At 37.4% G+C, this 23,122-nt stretch overlaps 1 protein-coding gene across 1 annotated transcript; it reads right to left on the reverse strand.

Moving 5' to 3' along the window:
- Positions 1 to 22,020: 22,020 nt before the first annotated feature.
- LOC149181409 (uncharacterized) lies at positions 22,021 to 22,911 on the reverse strand. Its single transcript, XM_089414202.1, has one exon. It carries the CDS (start codon positions 22,909 to 22,911, stop codon positions 22,021 to 22,023), a length of 891 nt encoding a protein of 296 aa, XP_089270328.1.
- Positions 22,912 to 23,122: the final 211 nt, after the last annotated feature.

The following is a 23,122-nucleotide window of genomic DNA, read 5'->3' on the forward strand; positions in this document are numbered from 1 at the left end:
TAAATAATTATTTCGTAAATTTAATAATTTTGGAAGTGGTCTTCTTTTTCATATTTTCTAGTTTTTATTTTTTTTGTAGTGGGGTTTTTATTGATTTGCATATTTAAAGAAGAAAGTCGATATTTTGTATTTTCGATATACTACATATTTATACATCGTTAATTAAATTTTCAATCCAAATGAAATAATTGTCTCTAAAAAAATATAAAAATATATGTAAAAAAACAAAAATAAAAAATAAAAAATGTTAAAAAAAATTATCTCACAAACCATAAAAGAATTTGGAAAAGAAAAAAAAATTAAAAAAATACATATATATATAAAATTAAGTAAGTAAATATTGAGAAATTAAAAAAAAAAACATTAGCAAAAACTAGGGAAAAGAAAAAAAAAAATTAAAAACAAACTAGTTTAAAAAAAAGAAATAGAAAAATAAGGAAAAAATTAAAAAAATAGTAAAATTAATATTAAAAAAAAATACAAAATGTAAAAAAAAAAAAATATCTCACAAACCATCAAAAACTTTGGAAAAAAAAAAAAGAAAATTAAAAAAAAATATATTTATAGAATTAAGTAAGTAAAAATAGATAAATTAAAAAAAACATTAGCAAAAACTAAGGAAAAAATTAAAAACAAACTAGTTTAAAAAAAAAAAAAATAGAAAATTAAGGGAAAAAAAATAAAAAACTGGTAAAATTAATATAAAAAAAAACACAAAAACAAATTTAAATTATAAAAAAAACCCAATAAAAGCGCGTAATTTTTATTAAAAAAAAAAACTGCAATTATTTTTATTAAACATATATATTTTATTTAAAAATAAATAAATAAATTTTTTTTTTTTTTAAACCATCTTTGTTTTTATTAAAAACAAAAAATTAAAAAAAAATTAAACAATTTTTATTTGAAAAAACCAAAAAAACAATTTAAAACGATTTTTTTTTATGTGAAAAAAATTATTTTGAATTTTATTAAAAATTATATTAAATTTTATTAAAAATTAAATTATTAAAAAAAATTATCAAATAATTTTAATAAAAATTAAATTTTAATTTTTTTTGGGCCGCTCGGGGGCCATGGGGCGTTTGGGCCGCTCGGGGGCCAGACACCCCCCCCCCGGCCGCGCCACCCCCGGGCCGCTCGGGGGCCATGGGGCGATTCCCGGAATCGCCCCATGGCCCCCGAGCGGCCCGGGGGTGGCGCGGCCGGGGGCGCACATTAATTTTTTTTTTTCATTTTTTTTTTTTATAAAATGAAAGTTTAAAAAAAAATTAAAATTTAATTCTTATTAAAAAATTTTGTTAAATTTTTTGAATAGTTTAATTTTTAATAAAATTTAATATATATTTTTTTTTAATTAAAAAAAAAAAAATCGTTTAAAAAAAAAATACAAACATTAAATTTTTTTTTTTAATTAAATTTATTGATAAGTGTTTTTAATAATTTAATTCTTATTATAATGATTTAAAATTTAAGTTATATTAAAATTGTTTATTAAATTAAAATTTAATAATTTTTATTAAAAAATTTTAATGATTTTTTTTTGTTTGTTTTTAAATATGTAATGAAAATTTAATAAAAAAAAAATTATTTTTATTTTTAAAAATCAAAAACACATTTTTTTTTTAAGTTTAGAATGTTTTTTAATTTTATTTTATTTTTTTGATTGGAAAAGACGTATGTTTTTAAAATTTTGAATTTTTTTTTTGTTTTTTTTTTTAATATTTTGAGCTTATTTTTGTCTTTTTTGTTTTTTCTAAATGCTTTTAATAGTAATTTTATTAGTTTTTATTTTTTATTTTTTTTTGTTAATTTTCTAATTTTGTTTAATTTAGTTTGTTTTTAATTTAATTTTTTTTTTTTTTTGCTAGTTTTTGCTAATGATTTTTTTAATCTTTCTATTTTTACTTACTTAATTTTATATATATAATTTATTTTATTTTTTTAATTTTTTCTAAATTCTTTTATGGTTTATGAAACAATTTTTTTAAAACATTTTTTTATTTATTTTTTGTCATATATATATATATATATATTTACATTTATTTTTTTAAGTAATCATCATTTTAATTTTAATTTCACTAGTTTTTAATATTTTTTTGTTAATTTTCCATTTTTTTTTAAATCTAGTTTGTTTTTAATTTTCAGTTTTTTTTTTAGTTTTTTGTTAATGTTTTTTTTTTTTTAATTTTTCTATTTTTGCCTACTTAATTTTAGAGTTTTTTATAATGTTTATTTTTTTCTTTTCCCAAATTTTTTAAGTTTACATATTTTTGTTTTTTTTTTTTTTTAATATGGGTTTTTTACTATTTATTTGTTTATAATTTGTAATTTTTTTCTAGTTTTTTAATTCTTATTTTTTGTTGGTTAATTTTGTTTTTTATTTCCATTTTTATGATTGATTTTTATTTTTGATGTTTGTTTGTTTGTTTGTTTTTTTTTTTTTTTTTTTTTTATGTTTTGTTTTTAGTATATATTTTTATTTATGTTTTGTTATTTTTATTTTTATTTTTTTTATTTTGTGTTTTTCATTGTTTTAACTTTTTTATTTTTATTTATTTATTTTTTCTATATGAAATTTTAATGTTTTTCGGGGTCATGATAAAATATTTTATGCTATTATTTTGAAATGTTGAAATTTTACCCTTGAAAAACAATTTGTTATCCCAGCATCAACACTTTTCGTTTTGAGGGTGTTTTCTGCACAAAATTTACCATTGAGAAAAAAAAAATGTTATTCGAACATCAGCACTTCGTTTTGAGGGTATTTTTTGGATAATTTTTGCACAAAAAATTGGTTTTCGTCGCCATTTTTAAAACATGTTTAAAATTTACCCTGGAAAAAAAAGGTGTTATTCCGGCATCAACACTTTTCGTTTTTAGCATTGTTTTTGATGTTTTTTCGGGGTTTTTTGGCCAGAGTTCCCGTTTTGAGTTTATAGTTCCCGTTTCATAGTTTACACTGTTTCCGCCTTCAGCATAAATCCACCTCGTATTACCACTGCTATCTCTGAAAAGACCCCCTGAACCTGCTTGTCCCGGGTTACCCTTTGAGGCCCCGTCGAAGTTTAATTTAATGCATCGCTCCCCAGGCATCCTATAATGATTGGGGCTCGGCAGTTCATTTCTTATCTTCCGCTCCGTATTAGGATAAATCAACTGAAATTCCATGTTTAATTTGGAGACTATCCTCTGTTCCTCCTCGTTCAATCTCCAATCCTCTTCATCCCATACTTCTGATAAAACCGTTTCTTTAAGCAATCGACAGATTTCATCCCAAAGTCTCGACTCATGCCAACTATTATCCCTAAAGATTCGTCGATTTCGCTCTTTCCAAATCGCCCAAACGACAAAACCAATCGCTAGACTCCATATTCTTCTTACAACTTTGCTTTGGAAATTCCCTTTTCCCCACTGAAACAGAGTATTCCTGATGCTACCGGGATCCCTCTTCGTCATACCAAAGAGCACTCTAATTTCCTCCCATATACTCTTAGTATATATACAGTTATTCAACAGATGCTCCTGAGTTTCGAATTCCTTAGTGCATAGACTACATCTTGATGGTCCAATCATTCCTCGTTTCTGCATATTATCCCAAGTTAGGATCCTTCCTCTGCATACCAGCCATACAAAGCATGTAACTTTAGGCCACCATTTGCCTTCCCAAATCTTTTTCCATCCTATTGGTTCCTCCTCTCTGTCCTCCTTCGTTACCCAATAATAGGCTTCTTTGACTGTAAACATACCCACCATCGCTTTACCCCATCTAAGGATATCCTCACCTTCTCGGACCTTAATTTTCCTTGATTCTATTTCTCTGTCATACAATTGCCTAGCCGCCTGGCCTATGTTGTCAGCCCATTCATCCGGTGTTTTCCAAACTCTCCATATATCGTTTGATTCGGCTCTTTTCCAATAATCTCTTACATATTTCATTCCCACTCGTTGCGCTGTTTGTTTAACTTCTTGGAGAGTTTGTATCCTATCCAAAATACCCCGCTGTTGCCAACTTTCCTCCCAAAAACTTGCTGTGTTTCCTGCACGGATTTCCCAGAAGGCATAGTCCCTAACTAGCGCCCTATTTCTGCTCGCAAAATCCCAAATCTGTGAACCTCTTGGGGTTTCTTCTATTCTTAAGCGTCCTTCAGTAGTATCGGGCATGCCATATTTGTGGGACCAAATTCTTTTCCATACATCATTTCCTCCCTGGACCCATCGCCACCATAATTTCGCCCCTAAAGTCTTATTTACAATTTCAGGATCTCGTACTCCCATACCTCCTTCCTCTTTCCGCATAATTACATTCTTCCATGAAACCAGAGTCCATTTCTTCTGCTGCTTGGGACCGCCCCATAAAAATTTTCCAAAGATTTCTCTCATTTTGGCAAAAACTCCTTTGGGAGCAGCCATAATAGACAGGTGATATATGGGGATAGATAATAAGACCGATTTTAATAAAACAATTCTACTTGCTAAATTCAACAATCTGAATGACCAACTGTCTAATCTTTTCCTGACTCGTTCCAACAGATTTTGCCAATTTTTAATCCGATTAGGGTTTATATCCAATTGGATACCCAAATACTTCGTAGGTAACTCCCCCTTCCTAAAACCTAGAACTCTGGTTAAATGGGTTTTGATAGATTCATGCGAATTAAATATGAAAGTACAAGATTTATCGTTATTAATCTCCATACCTGATGCGCTCTTGAAGACTTCTAAGATCCTCTTGAAATTCCTCACCTCCTTTAGCGACGCTTCGCCAAATAACATCAAATCATCAACAAACTGTTGATGTGTGATAGTCAAATTATTCCCCCACAACCTTATGCCCCTGATTCTCCTTTCACTAACTTCCTTTTTGATTTTCCTACTTAATCCTTCCATAGCCAAGATAAACAAAAACGGAGAAATTGGGTCCCCCTGCCTAATTCCCCTGCTGGCATTAAACGGGTCTGTAGGAATACCATTAACCAAAATTGAAAAATTTGGAGTAGAGATCATACTAATAATCCATGCTATCCACCTTCTCTCAAAACCGTAGGCTTCCAAAACCGCTCTGAGATAGTCCCAATTCAGTCTGTCATAGGCCTTGGATAAATCCAACTTCATCAGCATCCCTTTCTGTTTTTTCATTTTTAGGGAATGTATCACCTCCTGAGATACTACTATCCCATCTAGGATCTGCCGTCCCTCCACAAACCCAGTCTGTTCAGGCGCAATTAAGTTAGGTAAGAGAGGTTTCAGTCTTTTCACTATCAAAGTAGAAATTATCTTATATACTACGTTACACAGGGCTATGGGTCTAAAACCCTGTGGTTCCTCCGAATTATTACTTTTTGGAATTAAAGTCAGAAAAGTCGAATTTATTCCAGGCCATATTCGTTGTCTCATTCGGGATTCTTCTACGGCCTCTAGTATATCTTTACCCATAAAATTCCAACTAGCCTGGAAGAATTCCACCGTATACCCATCTGGACCGGGAGCCTTATTCTTACTCATATTCATAACAACTTCTCCTAATTCTTCCATTGTCACTGCCCTCATTAATGCCATATTTTGCTCCGCAGTTACTAATCTTGGTATCTCTCTGCAAATATTATTGATAGCTTCTCCTCTATCCCGTTGATTTTCTGTCAAAATTCCTTTAAAGTAATCAACTAGAATCTTTTCAATCTCTTCCTGTTCTATTACTCTGTCTCCTTCAGCATTTTTAATTGAATAGATTCTATTCCTCTGCCTATGTTGAATCATAGCTTGATGGAAAAATTTGGTATTTCGCTCACCTTCCCTTAACCATTTTATCCTTGATTTTTGTCGCCACAAGATCTCCTCTTGCTTTCTTCGCTCTTCCAACTGACTTATTATTCTGCCTTCCTCCCTACTTGAGTCATCATCCCTTCCTTCCAGAATGATCTTTTGCTGGATGTCCTCCATTTCTCTTTCTAATTTCTGCTTTGCTTCCATAATATTCCCGAATTCTTTCCTATTCCATTCTTTTATTCTCCCTTTAATTTCCTTTAGCTTCAATTGTAAAGTATGCATTTTTCCGTTACCCCTGACAGTACTCTGATTCCACCACTCCTCCACTTTCTTGATGAATTGTGGGTCTCTAAGCCAAAACGATTCAAATCGGAAAGGCTTCTTCCCCTTAACCTTCTTGATATCAATATCTAATCGTATTGGCCAATGATCTGAACCCAGACTAGGCAAAATTTTAGCTTCAATAAACACATCTCGATTCAAAATTTCCTCTGACAGCAAAAATCTATCCAATCTAGAAGCGATTTGATTCTGTCCTCCTCTTCGATTGTTCCAGGTATGGACGCCATTATTTGTAGTAATATCGACTAACCTCAGGTCCCTAATCATGTCATTGAACTCCTCCATATTCTGGTCCTCTCTCCTTATGCCTCCTCTCTTCTCCCGTAGATCTCTAATCATATTGAAATCCCCTCCTATTATCCACGGGATATTCGGAATTAAACTTCTCATAGTATAGATATTCTTTAAGAAATCATGCCTTTCCCTATGATTATGAGGTCCATATACTCCTGTGACAAGAATGCTATCCCCCATTCCCACTAATCTATTATTCTTTCAATACGAACCTTTTTCCATTATTATTCATGTTACTAATGAACAATTATTCAATTTATTCCCTATCTATTCTAATTTTAAAGAATAGATTGGAATAGATAGAATGAGAACATATTTACGATTGTAAGGAAATCCATTTTATGGTATTGTGCACCAGAAAAAAATTTCGTTCATGGAATCATTTGCGTAAGGGAATGAAGGAAATTATCAAATCTGTAATTGACTATGCCTAGATCTCAGAGAAATGACAATTTTATTGATAAGACCTTCACAATTGTAGCAGATATATTATTGCGAATAATCCCGATGGCTCCGGGGGAGAAAGAAGCATTTACCTATTACAGAGATGGTGTGATTTGATATTTTTTCCGTTCTTCTTTTTTGGGGAAAGAAAAGGTAAGGTATTCGGGAATAAAAATTGGGTAAAATAAAACTTACGCTCAGTGAAGGTGAGTTCTGGAGATAGAACAATTCCTTCTGTCGTGTATCCCCGGTCAATGCACCTTTAGATGCTTTCATCTCCTGAGGATTTTAGTATCGAGCGAAAGTTTACACCTATGCAATAGGCCTTGCTTGTATAGTTGCACCTATTTGATAGGTGCGCATGAGGGGAGAAAGCACTACGTATGGAAATCGACAACACAAAAGCTTCGTTATAGCCCATATGCATTACCCTTTTCTGAAGGGTAGTGAGAATGGTTGGGACAACAAACATCCATCTCGTTTGTACTTCGGATACCCTTATAATGGAACCATCGGAGATTGTTGAAGCGATTAATCCCCGGAGAATACAGGGCGTTAAGAACAAAGAAATTGTTAGAGGTTCCATTCCTAGTAGTAAGATCCTTGGTATTTGGAAAATAATCTTTGCAAGAAGGATGGCTAAAGATTCATTGGAAATACACTAGCCCCTGTTAATTCATAATATTGGGTCAGAATCTTTTTTTTTTTGAATCAGGAATCGGAGAATCCATACTATGGATTTTCCGGTTCCTGATTCAAAAGATTCAAACCACATATCTCTTAAATCCAAAATCTTTTTTTTTTTTTTTCAATTCCACGGATTACTCCCCATATTACCTACTGTAAAGAAAGGAGGAGCCGTATGAGGTGGGAATCTCATGTATGGTTTTGAAGCGGAGATCATTTCAATGGAATGAACGACCGTAACGAATGTCAGCTCAATCGGAAGGGGAATATGTGGAAGCTTTACAAAATTATTACAAACATGTGAATATCTTTAAAACCGGCCAGTATAATAATAATACTAAAAAGATTTGTGATATAATTATATATTTTAAATTTAAAACATGTGAATATGTTCTATATAATATTTTATTTTTTACCATGATATTAATACTAAAACATTTATAATAATCTCAACTCCAATTTTTAAATTGATGAAATTTGATACCAATATTATAATGTCCCACTAAGACAAAGACACTTTATGGATAATGCCTTGTATATATGTTAAGGAGAATAAGGAACTATTCTTTCAATGTTTATTACATTGAGAATATAAGATGGTCATTGCTTTTATATTTAGTATTATATTTTTTATATAATTATTTTTATTATTGTTATTAGTTATTTAGTTTTGTTTTGATTGTGTATTAGTTTGTTTTTGACAAAAAAATTTGTGGCTTATTCATAATGTAATATTAGAATTAAATTTTTATTTATTTTTTAATTATTATTTATTTGTAATGTGATTGGTTGAGGTGGGTTGTTAGCAACCTCTATTTCTATTAGTTACTAATTTACTTTTTAGTTTTATTTCCTTTTTATTTAACTTTTTGATTATAATTTTATTTTTCTTTTTTTTTTTATTATTTCCATTTTCATGAATTATAGTTTTTCTCCATATTTTCAATTTAAGATGGCTTATTATACTTGCGGCAGGCATGGTATTACACATTCATTGTTTCCCTGTATTAGTTTGTCTTTGTCCAAAAATTTAAGTGACTTATCCATACTTTTACCTTGGGAATTTATTTTTTGTTATTTATTATTATTATTTAAATTTATTTATCTTTAGGGTGATTGGTCTTTGTCTTATTATGGGCTCTTTAGTAATTTCCATTTCTATTAATTCCTAACTTTTTAGTTTTTTAGTTTTATTTCCTTTTTATTTAACTTTTTGATTTTTTTTTTCCTCTTTTTTCTATTATTTCCATGAATTATAATTATATCTTCATATTTTCAATTTAAGATGACTTACTATTGTATTAAAAACATATTTTAATAAAATTAATTATAAAAATTATATATATTAAAACACACACATATATGTTAATATAAACAATATTACTTAATCATATTTCTTAATTTTTGGTGATGATATTTAACAATACAATATTTTATTAATTGTTTGAATTTTGTGATGAAATCTTCTTTATTATTTTTTAGTTTAATTAAACTATATTTAAACTAAGCGACACGTACTAGCTACTGTGTAGCCCTATTAAAAACATATTTTAATAGATTTAATTATAAAAGATATATATATTAATAAAAAATAAAACACATAAAAAAAACATATATATTAATAATTAAAGTGTGTATGTGTTAATAGAAACAATATTAATTAATCATATGTTTTTTTTGAGTAATTGCATTCAACAATATAATATTTTATTGATTGTTTAATTTTGTGATAAAATTTTTATATTTTTATTTTAATTAAATTATATTTAAATTAAATGACAAATACTAGCTACTATTAAAAACTTTTATTTGTAGTAAATATCATACTTTCACCCAACCTATTTTTGAAATAATTGAACATCAAATTATATTAAAAGTTATCACTTTATTAAATATTTTAAAAAGAAATAATGTTTTTTATAAAAATGACTAATAATAATATTATATATTTTTAAAGGTTCTCAACAACTTTTTAGATTTCTTTGTGTTTAGTATAATGTTATTGCATGTCATCTTTTTTCAAAGAGAAAAATACTACATACTTTCTACTTAAAAAAAACATTGCATGCCATTGCAATGAAAAGTTTCATGTTCTAGAGTAACTAGCTTTTTTATTATTATATTTATATTCATAAGTAGTAACTAGTTTTTTATTATTATATTTATATTTATGGATAGGTGATTTTTACATGATGGTTGAGGATTTCATAATAAAAATTTAGAATATGCTAAGGTTGAATCCCTCCCCACATTTGACAGATTTGTCGGTTCTCACAGTCTATATTTTATAACTTATATTTTAAGTGTAGATGTCATTTCAAAACTTTACATTCCAAGATTGTATTCTCATTTTTCTAATTTAAAGGCCAATTCCTTTTTTGCGGTTCTTAATCCTGTAATTGAACTTAAATCAAAATACAAGAAAGCTGCATCGATATTGATGTTTTTAAATTTAACATGATATTAAGTACGCCATGATTGATCTTTAAGTAACTAACGCCGTTGCTGGGTGGAGCAGAGAATAATCGAATGAATCATTGTCACTGCTCTCATACTTCCACGAGGGAAATACACGTGGTACATTGCAGGACCTTAAAAACCATACGGAAATACGAAATCAGACAATATCTTTCCAAAGAATACCATTTAAAATCAAATCATAGTATCTCATTTATATATATATTATATATATATATATATATATATATATATCTTTTTTAACTCAAACGGGTATGATTTTATTTATTTGATAAGAAACTCAGAATTACACCATGGTAGCCAATGTTACATATCTTCTGTTTCTGATTCTAACACTTTCTTTTGAGCTGTTACAGAATTCCAATTCCTCAAGGATTGGAGGGATGAAATGAGCTCTCATCGTTTGTGAGAAGTTGGTATTTCCGGAGGGTGCACCCTTTGTTCGCCATTAGATCTGCTTTTTTGTTCAGGTTTCTGAGTATGTGGAAGAATTTGTAGGAGTCAAATTCGAGCAGAACTCTATTCACCCTGTTTAGTGTTTTGTTGAGGCATGCATTAGTGAACATATTTCCTGTATTTAATTTTTTAATTATGATCTCCGAATCTCCAAAAGCTTGGAATTCTTTATCTCCTCTTTCCCTAGCAATTTGACAAGCTTTGAGAAGGCCTAGGATCTCCGCTTGATTGTTGGTTTTCTGCCCAATGACCCAACTAAAACTGTCCCTTTTTATTCCGTTTGGAGCGAAGATGACCCCTCCAGCACCTGCTACCCCGAGATTGCCTTTGGAGGCTCTGTCGAAGAATATTGTTGTAATTTTTTGCATTCTCCACCATTCTTCAAATTTTTCTTCAGATTCTCTTATGCGCCAAGTCTGATTTCCTGCTTGAGGGACTGATAGCTGCTTTCGTGGTTGAGGGTGGAGGGGACCCAGCCACCGCTCTTCTTCCGGGAGGAGCAGTGGATCACCTGTATAGTTTTATTGTTGCACTACTTCTAGGAGAAAAGACTTAGCTTTTACCGCTGCAGAGAGGGGAGTGTGTGCCTTTTCATTGAATATCAGATCGTTCCTGGACAACCAAATCTGCCAACACACAAATTTGGGTATGGCATTCCAGACCTTCCTCTAGATGGATTTGACAGGAATTTTGTTGGGATAACAGTGGTTCCATATGTAGAATAGATTAGCTACTGAGTTGTGAGTTGGAACTGTGATTTGTAGCCCATGGAGGGAGAATCCCCATACTTCTTTCACAAACTTACAGTCTATGAAAAGGTGCTTGGCACTTTCTAAGCTGCTTCTGCACAACTCACATATGTGCAGGCCTGCAATGTTTTTTTTCATTAAATTATCTCCGGTTAGGAGCTTATCATGAGCCAACGTCCAGAAGAAGAAATTTACCTTGGGCAAGGCGAGCGGTTCCCAAACTTTCTTCCAGAATTCAGGTGTTTTGTTGCTGTTCCTACTTGGTTGGATAGTGTTATATGCTTCTGCTATGGTGTATGTTCCAGAGCGCCCCCAACCCCAACTGTCTTTAGAATTTCTATTTACTGGGGCCGCATCTTCCAACAATTCTTCGAGAATCTGTTTCTGCTGTTGAAGTCCTTCGGGAACTCCGAGGAAGTCCCATCCCTGCCAATCTCCGTGCTTATCCCATTTGGATAAGTCGAATATGTTGGTGATCCATGCGCGTTCCAGCCATTCTTTTATCCTTGCAATTTCATCTATCTCTGTGAGCGGATTTTGATCCATAATTCGGTCAAACCACAGATTTGTGCGTTTGCCGTTTCTTGGAATTTTATATGCCTTTCCTTTAAATAAATTTAAGCTTCTATTACAGAGTTTCCAAGTTTGCGTGCTATTGGGAATTTGACATGTCTGAAGGTTCCTGAGCAGCACATTACAGGCATATTTGGACTTCAGCGTTACGCTTACAGGGTGCGATGGTTCCTTAAAAAGTTTCCATAGTAATTTCCCTCCCATCGCCAAATTTGCCAAGGTTGGGTCACGGATTTGCAGTCCGCCTTCTGAAATTGAGTGCTTCACTGTCTCCCATTTGACAAGATGTATTTTTTGCTGGTTTCCCTTTCCCCCTTGCCATAGAAAATCACGCAGAATTCTTGATATTTGATCTGTCACTCTCTTTGGGGCAAGAAGGTATGCTGCTTGATAGATTGGGAGAGTCGATAACACGGATTTTATAAGAATTACCTTGCCTCCTTTTGTGAGCCAGCATCCACCCCAGGAAGTAATTTTTGACTTAATTTTGCCGATGATATCCATCCACAACGTCCTCTTATTGGTCCAAATCGTAATGGGGAGACTGAGGTATTTTATCATATCCCAATGGGCATGCCCTTTGAAGCCCAAAATGTTTGCTATGCCTGTGAGTTCTTGCTGCTCAATATTCCATCCATATACTTCACTTTTCCTTTCGTTAATGGAGGCGCCCGATACCCTGCAGTAATGTTTGAGGACTGAATCCATAGCTTTAGCAATTCGAGTAGATGCCCCTCCCAAGAGAAGAGAGGAGTAATGGTGGACCCAGCCACCGCTCTGCTTCCGGGAGGAGCAGTGGATCACCTGTATAGTTTTATTGTTGCACTACTTCTAGGAGAAAAGACTTAGCTTTTACCGCTGCAGAGAGGGGAGTGTGTGCCTTTTCATTGAATATCAGATCGTTCCTGGACAACCAAATCTGCCAACACACAAATTTGGGTATGGCATTCCAGACCTTCCTCCAGATGGATTTGACAGGAATTTTGTTGGGATAACAGGGTTCCATATGTAGAATAGATTAGCTACTGAGTTGTGAGTCGGAACTGTGATTTGTAGCCCATGGAGGGAGAGTCCCCATAATTCTCTCGCAAACTTACAGTCTATGAAAAGGTGCTTGGCACTTTCTAAGCTGCTTCTGCACAACTCACATCTGTGCAGGCCTGCAATGTTTTTTTTCATTAAATTATCTCCGGTTAGGAGCTTATCATGAGCCAACGTCCAGAAGAAGAAGTTTACCTTGGGCAAGGCGAGCGGTTCCCAAACTTTCTTCCAGAATTCAGGTGTTTTGTTGCTGTTCCTATTTGGTTGGATAGTGTTATATGCTTCTGCTATGGTGTATGTTCCAGAGCGCCCCCAACCCCAACTGTCTTTAGAATTTCTATTTACTGGGGCCGCATCTTCCAACAATTCTTCGAGAATCTGTTTCTGCTGTTGAAGTCATTCAGGAACTCCGAGGAAGTCCCATCCCTGCCAATCTCCGTGCCTATCCCATTTGGATAAGTCGAATATGCTGGTGATCCATGCGCGTTCCAGCCATTCTTTTATCCCTGCAATTTCATCTATCTCTGTGAGCGGATTTTGATCCATAATTTGGTCAAACCACAGATTTGTGCGTTTGCCGTTTCTTGGAATTTTATATGCCTTTCCTTTAAATAAATTTAAGCTTCTATTACAGAGTTTCCAAGTTTGCGTGCTATTGGGAATTTGACATGTCTGAAGGTTCCTGAGCGGCACATTACAGGCATATTTGGACTTCAGCGTTACGCTTACAGGGTGTGATGGTTCCTTAAAAAGTTTCCATAGTAATTTCCCTCCCATCGCCAAATTTGCCAAGGTTGGGTCACGGATTTGCAGTCCGCCTTCTGAAATTGAGTGCTTCACCGTCTCCCATTTGACAAGATGTATTTTTTGCTGGTTTCCGTTTCCCCCTTGCCATAGAAAATCACGCAGAATTCTTGATATTTGATCTGTCACTCTCTTTGGGGCAAGAAGGTATGCTGCTTGATAGATTGGGAGAGCCGATAACACGGATTTTATCAGAATTACCTTGCCTCCTTTTGTGAGCCAGTGTCCACCGCAGGAAGTAATTTTTGACTTAATTTTGCCGATGATATCCATCCACAACGTCCTCTTATTGGTCCCAATCGTAATGGGGAGACTGAGGTATTTTATCATATCCCAATGGGCATGCCCTTTGAAGCCCAAAATGTTTGCTATGCCTGTGAGTTCTTGCTGCTCAATATTGCATCCATATACTTCACTTTTCCTTTCGTTAATGGAGGCGCCCGATACCCTGCAGTAATGTTTGAGGACTGAATCCATAGCTTTAGCAATTCGAGCAGATGCCCCTCCCAAGAGAAGAGAGGAGTTATGGTGGACCCAGCCACCCCTCTTCTTCCGGGAGGAGCAGTGGATCACCTGTATAGTTTTATTGTTGCACTACTTCTAGGAGAAAGACTTAGCTTTTACCGCTGCAGAGAGGGGAGCGTGTGCCTTTTCATTGAATATAAGATCGTTCTTGGACAACCAAATCTGCCAACACACAAATTTGGGTATGGCATTCCAGACCTTCCTCTAGATGGATTTGACAGGAATTTTGTTGGGATAACAGTGGTTCCATATGTAGAATAGATTAGCTACTGAGTTGTGAGTCAAAACTGTGATTTGTAGCCCATGGAGGGAGAGTCCCCATAATTCTTTCGCAAACTTACAGTCTATGAAAAGGTGCTTGGCACTTTCTAAGCTGCTTCTGCACAACTCACATCTGTGCAGGCCTGCAATGTTTTTTTTCATTAAATTATCTCCGGTTAGGAGCTTATCATGAGCCAACGTCCAGAAGAAGAAGTTTACCTTGGGCAAGGCGAGCGGTTCCCAAACTTTCTTCCAGAATTCAGGTGTTTTGTTGCTGTTCCTGTTTGGTTGGATAGTGTTATATGATTTTGCTATGGTGTATGTTCCAGAGCGCCCCCAACCCCAACTGTCTTCAGAATTTCTATTTACTGGGGCCGCATCTTCCAACAATTCTTCGAGAATCTGTTTCTGCTGTTGAAGTCATTTAGGAACTCCGAGGAAGTCCCATCCCTGCCAATCTCCGTGCCTATCCCATTTGGATAAGTCGAATATGCTAGTGATCCATGCGCGTTCCAGCCATTCTTTTATCCCTGCAATTTCATCTATCTCTGTGAGCGGATTTTGATCCATAATTCGGTCAAACCACAGATTTGTGCGTTTGCCGTTTCTTGGAATTTTATATGCCTTTCCTTTAAATAAATTTAAGCTTCTATTACAGAGTTTCCAAGTTTGCATGCTATTGGGAATTTGACATGTCTGAAGGTTCCTGAGTGGCACATTACAGGCATATTTGGACTTCAGCGTTACGCTTACAGGGTGCGATGGTTCCTTAAAAAGTTTCCATAGTAATTTCCCTCCCATCGCCAAATTTGCCAAGGTTGGGTCACGGATTTGCAGTCCGCCTTCTGAAATTGAGTGCTTCACCGTCTCCCATTTGACAAGATGTATTTTTTGCTGGATTCCGTTTCCCCCTTGCCATAGAAAATCACGCAGAATTCTTGATATTTGATCTGTCACTCTCTTTGGGGCAAGAAGGTATGCTGCTTGATAGATTGGGAGAGCCGATAACACGGATTTTATCAGAATTACCTTGCCTCCTTTTGTGAGCCAGTGTCCACCCCAGGAAGTAATTTTTGACTTAATTTTGCTGATGATATCCATCCACAACGTCCTCTTATTGGTCCCAATCGTAATGGGGAGACTGAGGTATTTTATCATATCCCAATGGGCATGCCCTTTGAAGCCCAAAATGTTTGCTATGCCTGTGAGTTCTTGCTGCTCAATATTCCATCCATATACTTCACTTTTCCTTTCGTTAATGGAGGCGCCCGATACCCTGCAGTAATGTTTGAGGACTGAATCCATAGCTTTAGCAGTTCGAGCAGATGCCCCTCCCAAGAGAAGAGAGGAGTAATGGTGGACCCAGCCACAGCTCTTCTTCCGGGAGGAGCAGTGGATCACCTGTATAGTTTTATTGTTGCACTACTTCTAGGAGAAAAGACTTAGCTTTTACCGCTGCAGAGAGGGGAGTGTGTGCCTTTTCATTGAATATCAGATCGTTCCTGGACAACCAAATCTGCCAACACACAAATTTGGGTATGGCATTCCAGACCTTCCTCCAGATGGATTTGACAGGAATTTTGTTGGGATAACAGTGGTTCCATATGTAGAATAGATTAGCTACTGAGTTGTGAGTTGGAACTGTGATTTGTAGCCCATGGAGGGAGAGTCCCCATACTTCTTTCGCAAACTTACAGTCTATGAAAAGGTGCTTGGCACTTTCTAAGCTGCTTCTACACAACTCACATCTGTGCAGGCCTGCAATGTTTTTTTTCATTAAATTATCTCCGGTTAGGAGCTTATCATGAGCCAACGTCCAGAGGACGAAGTTTACCTTGGGCAAGGCGAGCGGTTCCCAAACTTTCTTCCAGAATTCAGGTGTTTTGTTGTTGTTCCTGTTTGGTTGGATAGTGTTATATGCTTCTGCTATGGTGTATGTTCCAGAGCGCCCCCAACCCCAACTGTCTTTAGAATTTCTATTTACTGGGGCCGCATCTTCCAACAATTCTTCGAGAATCTGTTTCTGCTGTTGAAGTCGTTTAGGAACTCCGAGGAAGTCCCATCCCTGCCAATCTCCGTGCTTATCCCATTTGGATAAGTCGAATATGCTGGTGATCCCTGCGCGTTCCAGCCATTCTTTTATCCCTGCAATTTCATCTATCTCTGTGAGCGGATTTTTATCCATAATTCGGTCAAACCACAGATTTGTGCGTTTGCCGTTTCTTGGAATTTTATATGCCTTTCCTTTAAATAAATTTAAGCTTCTATTACAGAGTTTCCAAGTTTGCGTGCTATTGGGAATTTGACATGTCTGAAGGTTCCTGAGCGGCACATTACAGGCATATTTGGACTTCAGCGTTACACTTACAGCGTGCGATGGTTCCTTAAAAAGTTTCCATAGTAATTTCCCTCCCATCGCCAAATTTTCCAAGGTTGGGTCACGGATTTGTAGTCCGCCTTCTGAAATTGAGTGCTTCACCGTCTCCCATTTGACAAGATGTATTTTTTGCTGGTTTCCTTTTCCCCCTTGCCATAGAAAATCACGCAGAATTCTTGATATTTGATCTGTCACTCTCTTTGGGGCAAGAAGGTATGCTACTTGATAGATTGGGAGAGCCGATAACACGGATTTTATCAGAATTACCTTGCCTCCTTTTGTGAGCCAGTGTCCACCACAGGAAGTAATTTTTGACTTAATTTTGCCGATGATATCCATCCACAACGTCCTCTTATTGGTCCCAATCGTAATGGGGAGACTGAGGTATTTTATCATATCCCAATGGGCATGCCCTTTGAAGCCCAAAATGTTTGCTATGCCTGTGAGTTCTTGCTGCTCAATATTCCATCCATATACTTCACTTTTCCTTTCGTTAATGGAGGCGCCCGATACCCTGCAGTAATGTTTGAGGACTGAATCCATAGCTTTAGCAATTCGAGCAAATGCCCCTCGCAAGAGAAGAGAGGAGTAATGGTGGACCCAGCCACCGCTCTTCTTCCAGGAGGAGCAGTGGATCACCTGTATAGTTTTATTGTTGCACTACTTCTAGGAGAAAAGACTTAGCTTTTACCGCTGCAGAGAGGGGAGTGTGTGCCTTTTCATTGAATATCAGATCGTTCCTGGACAACCAAATCTGCCAACACACAAATTTGGGTATGGCATTCCAGACCTTCCTCCAGATGGATTTGACAGGAATTTTGTTGGGATAACAGTGGTTCCATATGTAGAATAGATTAGCTACTGAGTTGTGAGTCGGAACTATGATTTGTAGCCCATGGAGGGAGAGTCCCCATACTTCTTTCGCAAACTTACAGTCTATGAAAAGGTGCTTGGCACTTTCTAAGCTGCTTTTGCACAACTCACATCTGTGTAGGCCTGCAATGTTTTTTTTCATTAAATTATCTCCGGTTAGGAGCTTATCATGAGCCAACGTCCAGAAGAAGAAGTTTACCTTGGGCAAGGCGAGCAGTTCCCAAACTTTCTTCCAGAATTCAGGTGTTTTGTTGCTGTTCCTGTTTGGTTGGATAGTGTTATATGCTTCTGCTATGGTGTATGTTCCAGAGCGCCCCCAACCCCAACTGTCTTTAGAATTTCTATTTACTGGGGCCGCATCTTCCAACAATTCTTCGAGAATCTGTTTCTGCTGTTGAAGTCGTTCAGGAACTCCGAGGAAGTCCCATCCCTGCCAATCTCCGTGCCTATCCCATTTGGATAAGTCGAATATGCTGGTGATCCCTGCGCGTTCCAGCCATTCTTTTATCCCTGCAATTTCATCTATCTCTGTGAGCGGATTTTGATCCATAATTCGGTCAAACCACAGATTTGTGCGTTTGCCGTTTCTTGGAATTTTATATGCCTTTCCTTTAAATAAATTTAAGCTTCTATTACAGAGTTTCCAAGTTTGCGTGCTATTGGGAATTTGACATGTCTGAAGGTTCCTGAGCGGCACATTACAGGCATATTTGGACTTCAGTGTTACGCTTACAGGGTGTGATGGTTCCTTAAAAAGTTTCCATAGTAATTTCCCTCCCATCGCCAAATTTGCCAAGGTTGGGTCACGGATTTGCAGTCCGCCTTCTGAAATTGAGTGCTTCACCGTCTCCCATTTGACAAGATGTATTTTTTGCTGGTTTCCCTTTCCCCCTTGCCATAGAAAATCACGCAGAATTCTTGATATTTGATCTGTCACTCTCTTTGGGGCAAGAAGGTATGCTGCTTGATAGACTGGGAGAGCCGATAACACGGATTTTATTAGAATTACCTTGCCTCCTTTTGTGAGCCAGTGTCCACCCCAGGAAGTAATTTTTGACTTAATTTTGCCGATGATATCCATCCACAACGTCATCTTATTGGTCCCAATCGTAATGGGGAGACTGAGGTATTTTATCATATCCCAATGGGCATGCCCTTTGAAGCCCAAAATGTTTGCTATGCCTGTGAGTTCTTGCTGCTCAATATTCCATCCATATACTTCACTTTTCCTTTCGTTAATGGAGGCGCCCGATACCCTGCAGTAATGTTTGAGGATTGAATCCATAGCTTTAGCAATTCGAGCAGATGCCCCTCCCAAGAGAAGAGAGGAGTAATGGTGGACCCAGCCACCGCTCTTCTTCCGGGAGGAGCAGTGGATCACCTGTATAGTTTTATTGTTGCACTACTTCTAGGAGAAAATACTTAGCTTTTACCGCTGCAGAGAGGGGAGTGTGTGCCTTTTCATTGAATATCAGATCGTTCCCGGACAACCAAATCTGCCAACACACAAATTTGGGTATGGCATTCAAGACCTTCCTCCAGATGGATTTGACAGGAATTTTGTTGGGATAACAGTGGTTCCATATGTAGAATAGATTAGCTACTGAGTTGTGAGTCGGAACTGTGATTTGTAGCCCATGGAGGGAGAGTCCCCATACTTCTTTCGCAAACTTACAGTCTATGAAAAGGTGCTTGGCACTTTCTAAGCTGCTTCTGCACAACTCACATCTGTGCAGTCCTGCAATGTTTTTTTTCATTAAATTATCTCCTGTTAGGAGCTTATCATGAGCCAACGTCCAGAAGAATAAGTTTACCTTGGGCAAGGCGAGCGGTTCCCAAACTTTCTTCCAGAATTCAGGTGTTTTGTTGCTGTTCCTGTTTGGTTGGATAGTGTTATATGCTTCTTCTATGGTGTATGTTCCAGAGCGCCCCCAACCCCAACTGTCTTTAGAATTTCTATTTACTGGGGCCGCATCTTCCAACAATTCTTCGAGAATCTGTTTCTGTTGTTGAAGTCGTTCAGGAACTCCGAGGAAGTCCCATCCCTGCCAATCTCCGTGCCTATCCCATTTGGATAAGTCGAATATGCTGGTGATCCATGCGCGTTCCAACCATTCTTTTATCCCTGCAATTTCATCTATCTCTGTGAGCGGATTTTGATCCATAATTCGGTCAAACCACAGATTTGTGCGTTTGCCGTTTCTTGGAATTTTATATGCCTTTCCTTTAAATAAATTTAAGCTTCTATTACAGAGTTTCCAAGTTTGCGTGCTATTGGGAATTTCACATGTCTGAAGGTTCTTGAGCGGCACATTACAGGCATATTTGGACTTCAACGTTACGCTTACAGGGTGCGATGGTTCCTTAAAAAGTTTCCATAGTAATTTCCCTCCCATCGCCAAATTTGCCAAGGTTGGGTCACGGATTTGCAGTCCGCCTTCTGAAATTGAGTGCTTCACCGTCTCCCATTTGACAAGATGTATTTTTTGCTGGTTTCCGTTTCCCCCTTGCCATAGAAAATCACGCAGAATTCTTGATATTTGATCTGTCACTCTCTTTGGGGCAAGAAGGTATGCTGCTTGATAGATTGGGAGAGCCGATAACACAGATTTTATCAGAATTACCTTGCCTCCTTTTGTGAGCCAGTGTCCTCCCCAGGAAGTAATTTTTGACTTAATTTTTCCGATGATATCCATCCACAACGTCCTCTTATTGGTCCCAATCATAATGGGGAGACTGAGGTATTTTATCATATCCCAATGGGCATGCCTTTGAAGCCCAAAAAGTTTGCTATGCCTGTGAGTTCTTGCTGCTCAATATTCCATCCATATACTTCACTTTTCCTTTCGTTAATGGAGGCGCCCGATACCCTGTAGTAATGTTTGAGGACTGAATCCATAGCTTTAGCAATTCGAGCAGATGCCCCTCCCAAGAGAAGAGAGTTGTCCGCGAAAAGGGCATGATTCAGAGTTGGGGAACTGATTGATGGTTTGAGGCCTGGAAGGGAGCCTGAGGATTTTTCAAAGGATAACTTTCTGCTGAGGGAGTCTGCCATCAGAATATACAGGAAGGGGGAGAGCGGGCATCCCTGCCTGAGACCTCTCTGAGCTTGGAAGAAGGAGGTGGGGCGTCCGTTGACAAGGAGGGTGATCCAGGGATTCTGAGTGCAGGCTGTGATGAGATTGACAAAATGAGAGGAGAAGCCGAAGGAGAGGAGGACTTTGTACAGGAAGGAGCGGTTGACTCGGTCGAACGCGTTGGCCATGTCAAGCTTTACCAGCATTCCTTTTTCCTTTCATTGATTGCTGGAGTGAATGACATTGTCCAGGTTGTGTCTGCCTTCTACAAAACCCCCTTGATTGCAATAGATCAACCTGCTAAGCAATGGTTTCATCCTGGTAGCTAGGAGCTTAGCCAGGATTTTATAAGATGCATTGCAAAGAGAAATTGGTCTAAATCTGGCAAAGGTTTCGGGATTAGTTTCCATGGGGATGAGGGCGAGGTAGGTGGAGTTGGTTCCTCCTCCTACCTTAGCTTTTTCATGAAACCTTTTATCATTTTTAATAGATCTTCTTTGATGATTTCCCAACAAGTCATATAAAAATGAATGGTGAATCCGTCAAGCCCAGGGGCCTTATCCGGACCAAATGACTTTGATGATCTCTTCTTCCGTGATAGGTTGGGTGAGAGCTGAGTTGTCTTCGGAGCTGACCAAAAGAGGGATGTTTGAGAGTAGATCTGCAGTATCTTCCTCGCTGCCTTGATTATCTGCAGTATACAAACTTTTATAATGTCTTTCAGCTGCCTCTTTTATTTGACTGAAGCCTTTACATAGATGTCCTTCTGCTGATGTGATTTCAGAAATGTGGTTCCTGGAGAGTCTTGCTCTAAATTGACGGTGAAAGAAGGTGGTGTTACGGTCTCTAGCTTTCAGCCACAGGCTTCGGGATTTTATTCTCCAATGTTCTTCCTCTGTTCTGAAGGATCAGAATGCTGAGCATTGGATTTTGACTTCTTTATCTAGCAGGGATGTGGTTATCTCTCTGCTTTCCATTTCAGTTTGTAATGCATCTAATGTCTGAACTGCTTTTTTTCTTTGACTGGTAGGATTCGGGGCAGGCTTTCTTTGACTCGTAGGATTCGGGGCAGGCTTCCTCCGATGAAGCAGAACTGTCCGCTAGTTTTTTCCTAGTGATTTTTGCATATGAAGGATTAGAAGGGCTCCCTTGAGGAGTTTCCTAATGTGCCATTTCACCGTCTTCTTTGTTGGTGATGTGGGGATCTATCTGTTCCAGATCTTCAGTAACTACTGTAACTGGGGTGCTCTGTCTGCTTTCTTTGGATTTTTGGTTATTTTCTTGAGTGGGATTGGAGCTGCTTGGTGCCTCTTTCTAGATACTTTTCCCGCTGCCTTTTTTTGTGATTAGTAGTTTCTTGGATTCGGGTCCATTGTTCACCACTTTGTTGTTCTGGTTGTTCTTCCGCCTTTTTCTTACAGTGTTTGGCGAAATTTCCGTACCCATGGCAGTGTCTGCACTTAAAGGGAAGTTGTTCATAATCCAGCTCTTGTACATGCGTCCATCCTGCGATTGTAAGATTGATGGCTTCCGACAGGCCCTCCTCTAGATCTACTTCAACGCAAATGCGAGCGCATGAATATTGATCTTTCCTTACGGCTTGGTCTATGTATTTGCCTAGTCCATTGCCAATAATCTGGAGAGGCTTTTGATTCCAGTAATGGAGTGGGAGGTGGGGGAGTCGCACCCACACCAGAACAACAGATGGGACATCCTGGGCTGGATCAAAGTCTGGCGACCATTTGTCGAGGTATAGTCCTTGGGGACCCATGAAATAGGGTCCATTTCTGAAGATTAGGCTTTTATCCTCTGCACTTTCGAAAACGAAGACAAAGAAACCTTTGCCTATGAAGTAACTTTTTATACCTTCTTTGATTAAGGGTTTCCAGTTCCTTTGGGTCCAGTCCTCCACCGATTTGGGAGAGGGCCAGAGGCCCATGAACTGGCCTATGAGTCCTCTCTCAGCTAGATTCAGTGCTGCCTTGCACGTTTCTTCTTTCGGGAGTGCTACCGAAGGTATGGATTCCAGCTTTTTTACAAATTTCTGTTGAATGGCCGATGGCGGGCGCTTATTTCCAGCTGCTATCATTGCTTTGAATGCTGTAACCTCCGGTGGGGGAGGCGGGGGTGGATTCATATTGTTCAGGTCCTCAGAGGAAGGCATGGTTGAGCACAGTAGCGCAGGGGCCTGTGCCAGCCCTTATTTGGGATGTGTATCACTTCAGCGAGTTCAGCCAACAGTTGGGAGCGATCCAGGGGTGTCGAGGCAGGTGATCGAGCCCAGCAGCAGAAGGCTGCCAGGCAGGGAGGCCGCAGGAGGCAGATCGTTGATGGGGGCGACTAGGTCAAGCCTGAGCAGGGTCGCAGCGCAGCAG

The sequence above is a fragment of the Pinus tabuliformis genome, chromosome 3_2 (genome assembly GCF_031772625.1).
Source record: "Pinus tabuliformis cultivar Carrire ecotype Pingquan chromosome 3_2, CPIR1, whole genome shotgun sequence".
NCBI classification, from domain to species: Eukaryota; Viridiplantae; Streptophyta; class Pinopsida; order Pinales; family Pinaceae; genus Pinus; species Pinus tabuliformis.

Coding starts and splice junctions, on each gene's coding strand:
- LOC149181409 (XM_089414202.1), bottom strand. CDS start 22,911: ATGCCTTCCTCTGAGGACCTGAACAATATGAATCCACCCCCGCCTCCC.